Source organism: Penicillium cosmopolitanum, assembly GCF_028827165.1.
Source record: "Penicillium cosmopolitanum strain IBT 29677 chromosome Unknown utg000011l:1.0-3548175.0:1.0-3550911.0, whole genome shotgun sequence".
NCBI lineage: Eukaryota > Fungi > Ascomycota > Eurotiomycetes > Eurotiales > Aspergillaceae > Penicillium > Penicillium cosmopolitanum.
This window is the reverse complement of record NW_026622681.1, coordinates 1445525-1460070: the sequence shown is the minus strand read 5'-3', so window position 1 is coordinate 1460070 and position 14546 is coordinate 1445525. Positions and strand designations below refer to the sequence as shown.

The 14546-nt window shown below is 46.5% G+C and overlaps 5 protein-coding genes across 5 annotated transcripts; 2 read left to right on the top strand and 3 right to left on the bottom strand.

The window, feature by feature from the left end:
• Positions 1-207: 207 nt before the first annotated feature.
• Positions 208-776, bottom strand: N7509_012033 (uncharacterized protein; the record flags this gene model as incomplete). The annotated part of the gene is made up of 2 exons (XM_056636670.1): positions 208-351; positions 384-776. The coding sequence occupies 2 exons, from the start codon at positions 774-776 to the stop codon at positions 208-210; spliced, it is 537 nt and encodes a 178-aa protein (XP_056482700.1).
• A 2067-nt stretch (positions 777-2843) lies between these two features.
• fpaI (putative methionine aminopeptidase, type I) lies at positions 2844-4213 on the bottom strand (the record flags this gene model as incomplete). The annotated part of the gene is made up of 5 exons (XM_056636669.1): positions 2844-2944; positions 3005-3551; positions 3602-3915; positions 3985-4018; positions 4079-4213. The coding sequence occupies 5 exons, from the start codon at positions 4211-4213 to the stop codon at positions 2844-2846; spliced, it is 1131 nt and encodes a 376-aa protein (XP_056482699.1).
• Positions 4214-5291: 1078 nt separating this feature from the next.
• Positions 5292-8089, top strand: N7509_012031 (glycoside hydrolase family 92 protein; the record flags this gene model as incomplete). The annotated part of the gene is made up of 5 exons (XM_056636668.1): positions 5292-5421; positions 5483-6126; positions 6179-6501; positions 6549-7289; positions 7345-8089. 5 exons carry the CDS (start codon positions 5292-5294, stop codon positions 8087-8089), a joined length of 2583 nt encoding a protein of 860 aa, XP_056482698.1.
• Positions 8090-8130: 41 nt separating this feature from the next.
• N7509_012030 (ankyrin repeat domain-containing protein) lies at positions 8131-8800 on the bottom strand (the record flags this gene model as incomplete). The annotated part of the gene is made up of 2 exons (XM_056636667.1): positions 8131-8393; positions 8485-8800. The coding sequence occupies 2 exons, from the start codon at positions 8798-8800 to the stop codon at positions 8131-8133; spliced, it is 579 nt and encodes a 192-aa protein (XP_056482697.1).
• Positions 8801-10323: 1523 nt separating this feature from the next.
• On the top strand, positions 10324-13026 carry N7509_012029 (MDR family MFS transporter; the record flags this gene model as incomplete). Its single annotated transcript, XM_056636666.1, has 9 exons — positions 10324-10590; positions 10645-10721; positions 10777-10828; positions 10895-11093; positions 11148-11219; positions 11277-11780; positions 11838-11998; positions 12055-12291; positions 12904-13026. The coding sequence occupies 9 exons, from the start codon at positions 10324-10326 to the stop codon at positions 13024-13026; spliced, it is 1692 nt and encodes a 563-aa protein (XP_056482696.1).
• Between the last annotated feature and the right edge of the window lie 1520 nt (positions 13027-14546).

The following is a 14546-nucleotide window of genomic DNA, read 5'->3' as shown; positions in this document are numbered from 1 at the left end:
CAAATCTGTTCCAGTAGCAAATTGTTCAAGACGAGACAAGTACAGCCTGTCCACCTTTTCCACTTGTCGATAGAGAACATCAATTTGGCTTTTTAGCTTTGTAATTTGATCTTGATGGTCTTTCTTCCCACGGCTCTCGCGGCTATCTTCTATAATGTCACTTTGGACCGCTTGAAGCTGGATCATGTCAAGGATTTCGGGAGGCACCTAGGCTCCTACAGCCAGGACACAGTTGTCAAGGGTGCTCAGATCTAGCAAAATCTTTGCCTTTAGAATAGCCAAATTGGCGAGAGGGAATAGCTCCACGTCTCCCTCATAGAGAGGCTCAATTTCCTCGAAAGGATCTGAGCGCTTAAGGTTTGAAAGCGGTAGTATTGTGTGACCCCATATTCGTCAAAAATGTGAGGTTGAGAACACCACTTGATAACAGCGTAACATTCTGCGTCCTTCCCCAGCTGCAGCATGAGAAGTGGTACGCGGAAGCGCACACGATTTTGGTCGATTCGATCTAAACAGAGCATCTCGAGTGTTGTTTCTAGCTGCGCTTCGAGGGATTCTGTGGTTGAAACTTCCTCCATGGCGTCAAGCAATTCCCGCTTGTAAAACATGTACTCGTCTTTAATTGGGTAGAATTCCATCAAGTCGTACATCTGTGGTATATCACCCGAGGACTGAAAATATGCATCGAATCTCTCCTCTTGTTCTTGGACTAGTCCTTTCGCCCGTTCGATTGCTTGACATGCCTTGTCGTGGGCTGCTGAATTACTGTTCTGCATGATGTCAATCCGCGGGTGTTGTGGATAAGTTGAGTGTAATGAAATGGTCCAGAACAGGGAGGGGACTAGTAATGCCCAGGTGGGTATAGCTACTATAGAGACCAGGGAGGCAGTGGCGGAAGGCACGACCGGCCTTAGGCAACTGTCCATGTACATTCCCTTGACATGAAACCTTAACTCATGTATAAACCTTTGAATTGGAGTAGGCGCATATTTTGACCTTGTAATATATTGGCTATCATGAACAAGGGCTCTCTGTCTAGAGACGGGGTGGCGCATATTTCAATCAATCATCTGCCACATTCTCTGTTCTGATACCTAAGAGCAACATGGCGGCTTTATTCTGGAGAAATCCGGGTGTAAATTATTTTTAATGTGCTCCAACCTCTAGACTATCATCACCGTACTAGCTATAAAGAATATACAACGTGGAGGTATAAGGAGGCTACTAACGAACTAGTACGTGCCAGTACCTGAGAAAAATAAAAGGTAGATGTGCCAGAGGACTGCATTGGTTTGAGGCACCTGGGCATAGACATAAACTGGAGTTTCATCTCAGAAATGCATGAGTATAGATATGAGCCTGTGGATCTTGTTCGGTAGTGGGACTAGTAGGGGTAAAATTGCATCGACTCATACAGTTGTGCTGAAGAGCCCAAGAAGGCCTCAAACTTCGACTGCTGATATTTTACTTGTTCTTTTGCGCGTTCGACTGATTGGAATGCATTATCTTAGGCTGATTAATCACTTTCTTCCATCATGTTGAGTTCTGGGTGCAATGCAAGGAGGAGGTGATATAAGATGTAGATGGATAGAACAATTAAGGGAGGCTAATATAGGTGACATGGGACAGCCTGAGGGATCACAGTCTCAACAGGAGGTAAAGGATAGTTATAGCTATAAACAGAGGCAGTCGCGTTAGGGATGACTGGCCGTGGCCACCATCCACACAGTAAATATCATTGACCTAGAACATTCATTCATGCTTATCCGGCGGCATCTGCGCAAAGTGAGAGGCAGCCGACCCATCCGTAAGATCGGCTTCGCAGTTATCCCCTGACTGTACTGCGTGTAGCAGTCCAGTTGCCTCTTTCCTTGGAAATCGGCTATTCCTAACTTTTCCACGTCGCCTGTGGGATATGGAAACTCTAGATCAAGGCTTAGCATTTCAGAGGGTGAAATAATGTCCATTGGGTTATATTCCACCCTCATTAGAATCTCCGCCGTCTGACTTGACACGGGGTGCCACTACTTGGAAGCCATGTCACAAAACAGGCTCTTCAGCTCTTCCATTGCCTCCTTATTATCTATGGGATCTCCTGGACTCTATTCCTTAAAATGGAGCTCACAATATCGAGAACGCTTATACAGTGGTTTGCACTTCGTCTGGCCTTCATCCGGACCTAGACAAAAGTATTCCAAAAACACATCGAAGTGATGCCGTGCATGGCAAGGTGGGCATCGTAATAACATGACGACATATACTCACTCCACGCGCCATTTTATCTGTTATAATAAAATGTACGAGGACTTGGCTGGTATGAAATTATATAGAGAGTGCCCGGGTGGAGATTACTGGGAGAGGCGAAAAGATGGGAGATGAAGATGGGAGATATATGCGATGGAGGGAATTCTCACGTTATATCTACCAATCTAACGACAAACCGCGTGCAATCCGTGCGCAACTTCCGAATGAAAGCAATATGCAATGCAGGCTAGGATATTGATTCTGGTCCTACATGCATGATACATGAAGCGTGAGCTGGCAATGCCGCTAGGCCTGCCCAGGTGAGGCCTACGACCTCAGTAAAAGTAGCGTATAGCTTGGAAGGATGATGATAAGTGTAAGATGCTAAATTGGATGGTAAGTGTACACCTATGAAAGTGATGAGGCAATTTTACAAACGATGGTGGCAGGATGAAATTGCGTAATTTATTCAAAGCTATCATAATTGGGGGTATGCAAGCAGATAGATTTCAATAATTCCAGCATCACCCTCCTAGAATCACCTCATATTCGACAAAAGTATCAACGTGATTCATTCGCATCGTATGCATCGTTCAATTTTAGGTTACCGGATCTGGTATGGGGATAGGTCCACCCGGAGAATCCGCTAACCTCGCTGTCAGAACCTCCACGCCTGTTTCAGTTACAAGCATAGTATGTTCTATAATCATTGAAATTAGTATTGAAAACCTTGCACCGGGTATGAAGGCTCTCGACTCACCGAATTGCGCCGTCCGTTTTCCGTCCGCTGTAACGTTTGTCCAGTTATCCGGCCAATCCATTTCTCTATTTGTGCCTAGGGTAAGAATAGGCTCAATGGTGAAGGTCATCCCAGGTTTGCATGTTCCAACAGCTTTGTTTTTCGCATAGTGCGGGATCCAGGGAGGAGGGTGAAATTCCGAGTTGATGCCGTGACCACCCCAAGTTTTGACAACGGCAAGACCCCTGGAATTTGCGTGCTTTTCGATGATTTTTCCAAATTCCCGAATCGGGGTTCCGGGCTTGATGATTGCAATGGCCATGTCCAAGGCTTCCCGCGTTGTTTCAATGAGTCGGATCGCATCTGGGTCTGCTTTGGCCTTGTCACCTATGTAGTAGGTTTCGTTCAAATCGGCATGGTATCCGCCGTGGTAGATGGAGATATCCAGATTGAGAATATCGCCATCAAGAAGGACTCTCTGGTCGGGGATGCCATGGCATACAATTTCATTTGGGGATGTACACAGTGACTTCGGGAAGTGATGGTAGTTGAGTGGAGAAGGGTAGGACTAGTTCCCGTATTAGTAAATATTTGCATAATTAGGTGGAACTAACTCACTTGTCGCTCAACACAAGCATTGTGACAAATCTCATCCAGGTAGTCGGTAGTCACGCCGGGTTTCATAGCTGCGGCGGTGATGTCTAGGACCTCACGGGCCAGCCTGCACACCTTGCGCATGGCTTCTTGGCCCTCGGCATCCAAGAAATCCCATTTCGACTTGCTCAACCGGAGTTCTCGCTTGGGGATTCCAGTCTCAGCCCAGTCGGGGTGCTTGATCGATTTCGGAACGGGACGTCGTGGAGACAGTGGGTATACAGGTCGAACACTGCCGCTGAATGGGTATGTTGGAAATGGGTTGTAAACCCCACCATCTATCAAGCGCTCAGTGAAAGATTCAAAGTTGCAATACATGTCAATCAAATAATATGTTCAATATTTACCATTTTTTGTCTTGTGGATCGCCTTGTGAGTAGCCTGGATACAGTCAATACCTAGTTCTCTATTCAAAGAGATGTCAATGAACGTATAACTTACCCAGTTCCTTTTGAAGCAATCCTGGGCGCAAAAGTAGCTGCCTTTGATATCTAGCTTTAGACATGTCGGACATTGCAACGTCCCAGCTTTGTTGTCGCAATCATCTCCGGAGCACTTTTTCTCCGGGTCGGACATGGAGGCAGTTTTGGCGATATTTTGGCTCCTGTGATTCAAAGAAAGAGACCAGAAGACTTTTTTGTAGTCAAACAAAATTACCCAAATGCAAGCGGAGTGAAAACGAAGCAGTCAATGGAGCTGGATAAGTTGGTGGTGCAATCAAAGTTGAAGATTTCCTCGTCAGCCTGGCCACGTGACATTTGGCCCCGTTGATTGCCAAGACTATTCTGGTATACGCTGGGTTGTCTATACTTTGATGTTTTGATATTTCTTTTTTTGGAGAGTACTATTTAGACTGTAATCTGCCATTTAACCTCTCTTTCCACTTATCCCTCTCATGGTTGGGAGTTTCGTGACGAATTCATTGCATCCTCTGGGCATTCTATCAAACTAATCCGATGTTGATATCATGATAGCTATCGCGCTACACCTGACACACTCTCACACTCGCTGGCAAGTGGTACTTTTGGTCAAATGTCCATGAGTGTCAGTTCTATATAGAGTACGCCCACCAAGTTTGACAACCCGGCCAATCATCTTCTCATTTTATTTATCAACCCTGTCGTTGGCTTACTAGCATCATATCATGGCGTGACCGTCACTGCAAGGGCCCGTCCGCCCAGACATAGAGTTCCCAGTCCCAACCACCTCACTACTTGTACTCGCCCATCGAATCGGCTCGGGTATCCAGATATTGTCAAATGGACCCCCCCTGTCATCTCCGGCAATGGAGGGATATCTGTGGAATGGCGCGGTCCCATCACAACGCGCCCTTCTGAAGATATTGAGACTCATGACCCGGGGTAGTATGATTAAATCCCCTCTCTGCCCCCTGAAAAAGACATCATATAGTACCAATGTCTAGGTAGTATTCGAATTTTAGCTTGACGCACGTCGAGGGGTGTCGATGCAACATGAAGCAACGCGGGGTTGATCGACAGGGCGTGCATGCCGGGGGAGGTGGGCCACAAACGCGCTAGGACGCACAAGGGACTAAAGGGTGAGAGTTGACTTGACTTGAGATTGACTTGAAATACCAGCCCAGTCCCAATCCCTCGTGCAAGGAATATCCGACTGGTTTCACACCATTAGGACCATGTTGTCGCATTTGATTTTGTCGCTCTTTCTGGCCAGCAGTCGCGTGCTGGTCGATGCTGCCTCCAACGCGGTTGAAGATTATGATGTACTGCAGTACATTAACCCACTGATCGGCAGTGCCAACGGAGGTAACCACAATGACTTCCCCGATTCTCCATGTTGATTGCCATATCTAATCGAGAGGAATAGGAAATGTCTTCGCGGGTGCCACGCTACCATACGGCATGGCCAAGGCCGTTGCTGATACCGACTCGGAATCAAACCAAGGCGGCTTCGCCTACGAGAACAGCAATATCACCGGCTTTTCGAGCATGCATGATTCCGGTACCGGTGGCAGTCCCTCTCTCGGCAACTTTCCGCTCTTTCCTTACGCAAAATGCAATGGCGATGATCCCAACGGCTGTGCCTTTCCGAAGAAGGCTAGAAAGACTCCATACAAACATGATTCGGTCAAGTCAAGCCCTGGGTATTTCAGTATTGAGCTAGCCTCCGGTGTTCGGGCGGAGATGACTGCTGCTCATCATACTTCACTTTTTCGTTTTAATTTCCCTTCCAACACCGAGGACAGCCCGCTGCTTCTATTAGATCTTTCAGACCTATCGGATACACGACAAGACAATGCGACTATCTCAATCGACGAGTCTAGCGGGCGCATGACGGGCAGCGCCAAGTTTCTTCCAAGCTTTGGCAGTGGATCTTATAACCTGCACTTCTGTGCGGATTTCCAGAGTTCCGGCTGGTTGCGCGATAGTGGCATCTTTGTCAATACTCGCGTTAGCAATGATGTTCATGATCTCACCATTTCGCGCAGTATCAATGGGTACCCTCTTCCGGTAAGAAAATCCTTCGCAAGTTATCTTGTATCGATCAGTGCTAACTGGACAGGGTGGTGGATTTATTCGGTTTCAAAGCCCACCTGATGGAATTGTCAATGCTCGCGTCGGTGTCAGCTTCATGAGCGCTGAACAGGCTTGCTCGCACGCAGAGTCGGAAATTCCAAACTTTAACTTCCAGACCACAAAGCAAAATGCAATTGATCAATGGGAGGAAAAAATGAAGCCCATTCGCGTTTCCCGGGATGGTATCAAATCCGATGTCCTCACCAACTTCTACAGTGGAATTTACCGTACGATGGTGAATCCTCAGAACTACACTGGCGAGAACCCTCTATGGACAAGCTCGGAGCCGTACTTTGATTCCTTTTACTGGTTTGTCTCTTTTCACCCTCTGCACAACATATACTGACCCTGCCAAGTCTTTGGGATTCTTTCCGGTCGCAGATTCCATTTCTCACGATTTTCGACCCCAACTCTGTCACTCAAATGGTGCGCTCATTGATTGATACCCAGCGCCACCTCGGGTGGCTTCCGGACTGCCGGATGTCGCTATGCAAAGGTTCGTACTGCAACGAGAATAAAGACCTCCATATATTGATCATCTCTGCAGGTTTCACACAAGGCGGATCCAATGCTGATAATATCCTCGTCGATGCCTTTATCAAGGGACTTGACGACGAAATTGATTGGGAAGCGGGATATGCTGCTGTCCAAAAGGACGCCGAGGTTGAGCCATTTGATTGGTCCAATGAAGGCCGAGGAGGCTTGAAAAGTTGGAAGGAGGTCAATTACATCCCCGTGGAGGACTTTGACTATGAGGGTTTCGGGACCATGACACGGAGTATCTCTCGCACCCTGGAGTACTCCTACAACGATTTCGCCATCGCGCAAATGGCCCGAGCTATGAACAAGACCCAAGATGCCACGCGTTATGAGAATAACTCTCGATTCTGGAAGAATCTGTTCAAAGATGATCAGACTTCATTTGTCAATGGTACCAACACAGGGTTCACTGGGTTCTTCCAACCCAAGTACTATAATGGCACTTGGGGGCATCAAGACCCACTCCAGTGTTCGAATATCGATATGGCTGGAAGCATTTGTTCGCTCCAGAACACTGCTGGGGAAACCTTTGAGTCGAGCATTTGGGAGTATCAGTTGTAAGTTGTCAATTTTGTTTTCGCTTGGGATGGATCCTTCTAATGTTTTCACCAGCTTCGTTCCCCATGATATGAAGACACTTATCAAGATGCTTGGCGGCGAAAACAACTTTGTTCGGCGCCTGGATTACTTACACGATCGAAACATCACCTACATCGGCAACGAGCCAGCTTTCCTTACAGTATTCCAATATCATTACGCCGGTCGCCCAGCCAAATCAACCGCACGTGTCCGCACCTACATCCCAGACTACTTCTCTCCGACGCCAGCAGGACTTCCGGGAAACGACGACTCCGGTGCAATGGGCTCCTTTGTCGCAATGTCCATGATGGGACTTTTCCCGAATCCTGGCCAGAGTGTTTATTTGATCACGGTTCCCTTCTTCAAATCAGTCAGCATTAAGTCGCCTCTCACGGGGAAGACGGCTACCGTGAAGGTTACCAATTGGGATAAATTTAACTCACTCAACAATACTGCAGGCACTGGGGGCACTGGCTTCATTCAGTCGGCCTCCCTGAACGGCAAGCCTTACACGCGCAGCTGGCTTGATCATGATTTCTTCACGGAGGGGAAGGAGTTGGTTCTTACTTTGAGTGAACAGGAGAGTAAGTGGGGAACAGCCCCCGAAGACCGGCCTCCCTCTTTAGAAGAGTCTTCATCTGAGGTTCAAGAACGTGAATGGAGGGCCTTAGATGAGAAAGCCACTGAGCCTGTGCCTCTACTCGGCTCGACTAGAAAGCACTACGCTAGACACAGTATGCATTTTGAGCACCATGCTCGCTTTGCAAAGGAGTGGTAGTCACTGGGAAGACTTGTACATTGATACTCATTCATAGCTACCTAATCCATCCACATCTTGCCTTCGTTTTCCCTTGCCCAAGATTCTTCAATGATACGGATGAAACCATCCTCCACTCCTAGGCTTCGTCTGCGATTCATCGGATCCCTCGGGTCCCCGCCAGCCCGATTCCGATTCCGATTCCGATTCCGATCGCGATTTCCGGGGAAGCGCGATGTAGGAGGCGAAGTCATAGGCGAGGCCAGAGGCAAGGTCAAAACACGCCGGATATCTGGAGTTTTGGCGACTCGCATGGGCCAGGTAACTGTAAGCGATAACAAATTAATTTCTCGTCCCCATATTTGCTTGAGATATCCGGCCTGTCATGTCATAGATCAGATATCTGAACAACTTACCCGGATTTTGTTCATCGACGGTGGCACCCTTGCCCATTAATAGCTGGACCAGCTCTAGGCTCCCGATCTCAGCTGCCATGTATAGCGCCGTGTAGCCTGAGCTGTTACGTGCTGAAACATCTGCGCCATGATTAATAAGAAACGTCGCGACATGAATGTGCCCATTCCGACACGCTTGCATCAGGGGTGTGGTGCTATTTCCATCTGGCTCGTTGATATCGTGGTGACGAGATATGAGCTCCTGAACGACACCCCGCGTCCATTGGCTGCGGCAATGAAAAGCGGAACTGGATGCTTTTTTCTGGCTGGAATTCATTTTTGATGATGTTGCTCGGATTTACTCTTGGGGGAGAGATTGCAGATTTTAGTATCTTCTATTTGAGAAGAGGGCTCTTCTCATGTACTAGTATTCCATTGCTTTCATGGCCTCTTTCAGTCCATCTTGGTCCGGAAGGCTGCGTCGTTCGTCGTTGATTTTCGTATTGCATTAATGTATGTACGGCAAGGAACGTCATTCTCCGCCTGAGGTCTTAGAACTGAAAGAAAAACTCGTTGTAAATCCACTTCGCATTGGTTTTTTTAATTTATTTCTCCCTTTGTTTCTCACAGCATGCTGTGGTTCTTTGGTCCTACTGCAGAGATAGTACTACTAGTAGTACAATGAGACTAAAACATGAAAAGTGACAGGTGTCCGTTGGCATATGTTTCATTTGATCCTGCTTGGGGCTCGCCCTAGGCTGGGCCGGAGATACCGCGCAACTGACTTAAATAAAAACATATAATACTGAAGACCTGGAGACCTGCAGTTCGTCCGATTGGGGGCGCTTTATAGACCGGGGTGATTGAACGATACGAAGCCCTGGAGCTACTAGTGGAACAAACCTTGGGCATCCAAGTTAAAATAGATCGTCAATTCCCTGTGAAAGATGATCTAAAAGGCAAAGCATCGCTACCTAGATTCTCGGAAAGGAGAATTCGTCTTTCTGTGGTTTTAGAACATGCTTTGAGGCCAATGGAGAACATTGGTGAATGAGATGCGGTCAAGGCATGCAATGTTCCATCAAAAACGCCGCAGTTATAAATGATGTGGATTTAAAGATAGACAACATACAGCGAAAGTCGCCCGCAGTGCGTCAAGTCAATGTGTAGAATTGTTCCAGACTCTCAGCGACCGATATATCATGATTTTGTCCCTCATGATGGATGCCCAGGTGAGATATGTCAAGCACTCTTAGAAAGAGATTGTTGAGATGCGAAGCCTCCGGTATCCAATATAGCCCTCCCTTTTGCCTCGGTCTCTCCTAGATAGATCTAGCCATTCAAATTCATCCACCAATTTTATATGGGCGATATGGAATATAGAGTGTCGCGACATGAATACTGTTACTAGTCCGATACACTCCCAATTTGCTTGGCTCTATTAGGTAAACGGCTTACAAAGCCGACGTTGCGTGTTCAATAGGGATTTCCTTAGTAATTAGAAACTCAGACTTCTTTTGGCATTTTCCATACCAGTACCATATGACGATTAGTGGCTCAGTTTGGGTCACGAAATAGAGTGGATGCCCAGGTGTGCGGATTTGAACGCCCTGCGGGTTTCGTGGGTGGGTCTTCAAGTGCGGATTTCAGTGAATCCCGCAGTCTTGTACTACCCACAAGAATCGAGGACCTTGGGAATATAAATGAAGCACTAGATGCATTCAACTTCTCTGATTCTTGGGTTATGTGACTAGTAAAAAATAAGCTTCGACGTTCTTCTATCTCCAACGGCCTCACTGAAATTTTTCACATACGTCCAGAAATATACCCTCGCGCCACATAACACTGGCACTCTTCACTATGTCCTCCAACGAGGCTGCGTCCGAGTCCTCGGAGTCACATAAAATTCACGGAAAAATTCCAGGCCACGAAAATAATGGCAAAGATATGGCGCCCTCATTATTGCATAAGGCTAAACAGGACGTCACCGCTGAAGCGAAGGTGAATGTGACACTTAATGTGGAGCAGGAGAACCAGTGGGCGACCGGGTTCAAATTGTTCAACATCATTGGTGCTCTCGGCCTTGTATGCCTTCTTATGCTCCTAGACACCTCGATAATATCAACGGTGGGTAATTCCAGAAATGTCAGAAGGGGTTTCTCGCTAATTAATTTAACCCAGGCGGTCCCTCGCATCACGAGTGAGTTCAATTCACTACCTGATGTCGGTTGGTACGGAAGCGCCTATCAGCTAGCAAGGTATGTTTATCAGGAGAATTTTGTTTTTTAAATAAACTCGCTGACCTTTTTATAGTGCAGCTATTCAGCCCCTTACAGGAAGAATCTATATGAACCTCAGTACAAAGGTTAACCAAACAAGCCTTTCGATTGCCCTATCCAACTCCTCCCTTTACTGACTCATATTGAAATAGTGGACCTTCCTCAGTTTCTTCTTCATTTTTGAGCTTGGATCTCTAATATGTGGTCTTGCCACATCTTCAAAAATGTTGATTGTTGGACGAGCAATTGCAGGAATCGGAGGCTCGGGCATTTTAAATGGTGCCTTCACGATTATCGCTGCATGCGTGCCTTTGTCCAGGCGCCCAACATTCATCGGCCTTGTTATGGGAGGTAAGACTTACATCCAGATCATTTTCCAAGAGTATATATTGATTTTTTAAAAAGTTTCACAAGTCGGTTTATCGGCTGGGCCATTGATTGGGGGCGCATTGACCGAGTATACCACTTGGCGATGGTGTAAGTTTAGGCCAAAGATAATAATATCTTCCTAATTATCTAACAATGTGACTAAAGGTTTTTATATCAATCTCCCCGTTGGTGGTTTAGTCGCAGTTATGTTCGCGTTTGTCAACATCCCAGAGATTGTTCCAAAACAGAAATTTGCCATCGCTATTCGCGCATTGCCTGGCCAGTTGGATCTTCTTGGATTTGCCCTTTTTGCATCTTCGGCAATCCAACTCTTGTTGGCCCTTCAATACGGTGGAAATAAGTTCGCCTGGAATAGCTCGCAAATTATCGGTCTTTTTTGCGGATCCGGGACAACTTTTCTTGTTTTTCTGCTTTGGGATCACAGACAGGGAGAGAAAGCCATGATCCCATTTTCTTTGATTCGCAAGCGAATTATATGGTCAAGCAGCCTATCTTACGGCTTTCTGTTGAGCCAGGTATTTTGTGTTTCCTGGTATCTCCCTCAGTACTTCCAGGGAGTCAAAAATGCAAGCCCTCTGATGAGTGGTGTTGATATTCTTCCGAGTATCCTTGCCCATTTTTGTGTCGCTACGATTTCCGGCAAAATAAGTAAGTTTCATTATAGTTATGTTGTTGGTGGGTGCAGCTCACTGACATTTTCACCAGTTGAAAGACTCGGATACTATTTGCCGATCATCCTTACCTCGGCCTCTCTGATGGCTGTAGGTAATGGTTTACTGTCGACGCTATCCCCACATACTTCACCGGGGAAATGGATCGGATATCAAATACTTCTTGGGGCTACTCGTGCTCTTGGGTTGCAGGTGGTAAGTCCAACAGCTTCAAATATATACCAAACCTCTTGACTGATTTCTATTTCAAGCCGATTATTGCTATCCAGCACGTTCTTCCTTCCCCTCAGATTCCTGTTGCAACGGCACTGGCTATGTTCAGCCAACTTTTCACCGGGGCGCTTTTCCTGAGCTTCTCAGACACCGTATTTACCAACAGTCTCTCATCACTCATTCCAAAATACGCGCCTTCTACGGACCCGAAGATAATCATCAATGCCGGTGCTACTGGATTCCGGTCTTATGTCTCTGGGCAGGACTTAGCAGGGGTAATTGCAGCTTATGCCGAAAGCGTCGATCGAGTGTTTTATCTAACGACAGGAATTGCTTGTGGTTGCTTTTCTTCTCATGCTTCATGGGCTGGAAAGATATCCGACCAAAAAAGATAGTTTCAAAGGCTTGATTCTAGCTGATACACTTTGGGGAAAATGTTTAAACTTGACGTTCTCTAGTAAGGGCTCGATTGAATCCCTATTTGTGACCTTTGATTTAGACTTTGAGGCACGCCAATGTGGTTTTTTATAGAATTCAGAAAGTTGGGATTGATCGTTCTCGCTCACAGGAAGTTTTACTAGTAATACGCATGCATATAGATCGCATCATTTTCCGTAGTGAGATGAATTTTTCAAATAAAATGATGAGTAAATATCGGCTCAAACTTAATTCTCAATAATCTTTGTATTCGCAAAAACCTCATTGTCTCATTATTGACCGCTCGTTAAAAACTAAGTACATCAAAATGCAAAGTAACATGGCCACAATCAATGGTGATGCCTGTGACCATGTCGATCACGGTGGTGATGACCACTCGAGGAATGCGAATGTTTGCTATCGTGAGAATCACGAGCCCTTGATATTTCGTTGGCAGCTATTGCGCCCAGAGCACCGGCACCTACTGTACGAGCAAGATGCCCGAATCCCTGGCTAACATCTTCGCCTTCTTTTTTGCGATGATGGTGAACGGCTTCGGCGATTCCGGCGGCTGCTATGGCTCCTTCGGCTAGGTGCCGATCGTGATGCGGATCGCGATGTTTTTGATGGTCGTCATTCCGGTGGTGGTGAGCGTGTTTTGAATGGCTTCCAGAGTGATGGCCATGCCCGCTATGGTGACTACCGTGATGATGGCCAGTGTGATGATGATCACCGTGTCTCCTGGCTATTTCCCCTCCTGAGTGAGGCATATAGTGGTCTGAATAGTAGTCTCGTGGATAATCGGAGTGCATTGTTATGCAGTGGTGGGCGCTGGAGATGTGTGTTTTGGCAAAGGCAACAAACTGTACAACTGACAAATTTAAAATTCGCTGGCGGTGGCCAATCCTTTTAATACGGAGCCCAAATAACCCCGGCTTCGATTGTGGGCATTTCCTTGCCATTCCATGATATCATTCTCCACTAGACTAGCTTACTAGTGGAACCTTGAGGTTGAACTTGACTTTTCCGAAATGTCTGGGCATGACTTCACTTACAACATTTTTTTGAAGTAGAATTCGCTTACTGGACAGTAGGCTTATAACTTATTTTTATGACAAATCATACTATCTGATCTCTGTGGAGGTGCAGAATTTTCCGCTTTGAAAGAGAGTCAACAAAGTATAGATGCATTGTATAGATCGACAAACTCCACGTGATTTATAATGGGTCCTACGGAAGGTAGAATATCCGGCCCGGTGTCCGATAAGGCATTAGTAATCAGCTATCACATGGGATCCCATTGTTGATGCCCCGGCTGGGGGTTGTTGCAGGAAGTTCCTCCCAGGATACTTTCTGAGCAAACCTCTTCTTTTGCTATGGACGTGAATACGTCAGTCCCATCAAGGTCATCGGCTGCATATGGCTACTCTTGCTCAAACTGCGCTCAGTCTAAGCGAAAATGCATTGTTCGCGCCGCAGGCGAGCCCTGTCAGAGGTACATCACACTGGTTCACCTTGACTGTAGAAGCGTGGAGACTGATCGAACCAGGTGCCACAAAATAAACAAAGAATGTATACCAGCGAAAACAGTCCGAAGGAGTGGTGTGAGAAAGTCCGGTACATCTCACGCAACGCGACTCGAAAAAATGAAATCTGGGGGCCAAAACAGCGGTACAATCTCTCAAGTCATCAATGCCACAGAAACCCGCTCAGCCGTTGACAGCAACCAAAATAGTGGAATGTCACTAGATTCTGAAGAGAGCTTCGTCTTGAACTCGCTCCATAAAAATCAAACGAACGCAAGTACCCCGGCTACAACTGACTCCATGAGTTCGTTTTGTATAGCCGATATGTCCTCCCATGAGTCCGAAAAATGCCTTTATGATTTCCGGGTATTCAAGCTGCAATATTTTCCATTTGTTCATATACCGATAGATATGACTTCTGTGCAACTCCAAAAAGAGCGACCGTTTCTATGGCTTTGCATTATGTCAATTAGTACCAAGTCGACCGCTCGCCAGAAAACCCTTGGCTACAAAGTTCGACAATCAGTAGCCCAAATTATGTTACTTGAATCCGAAAAAAGCATCGATCTTCTATTGGGGCTTTTGAC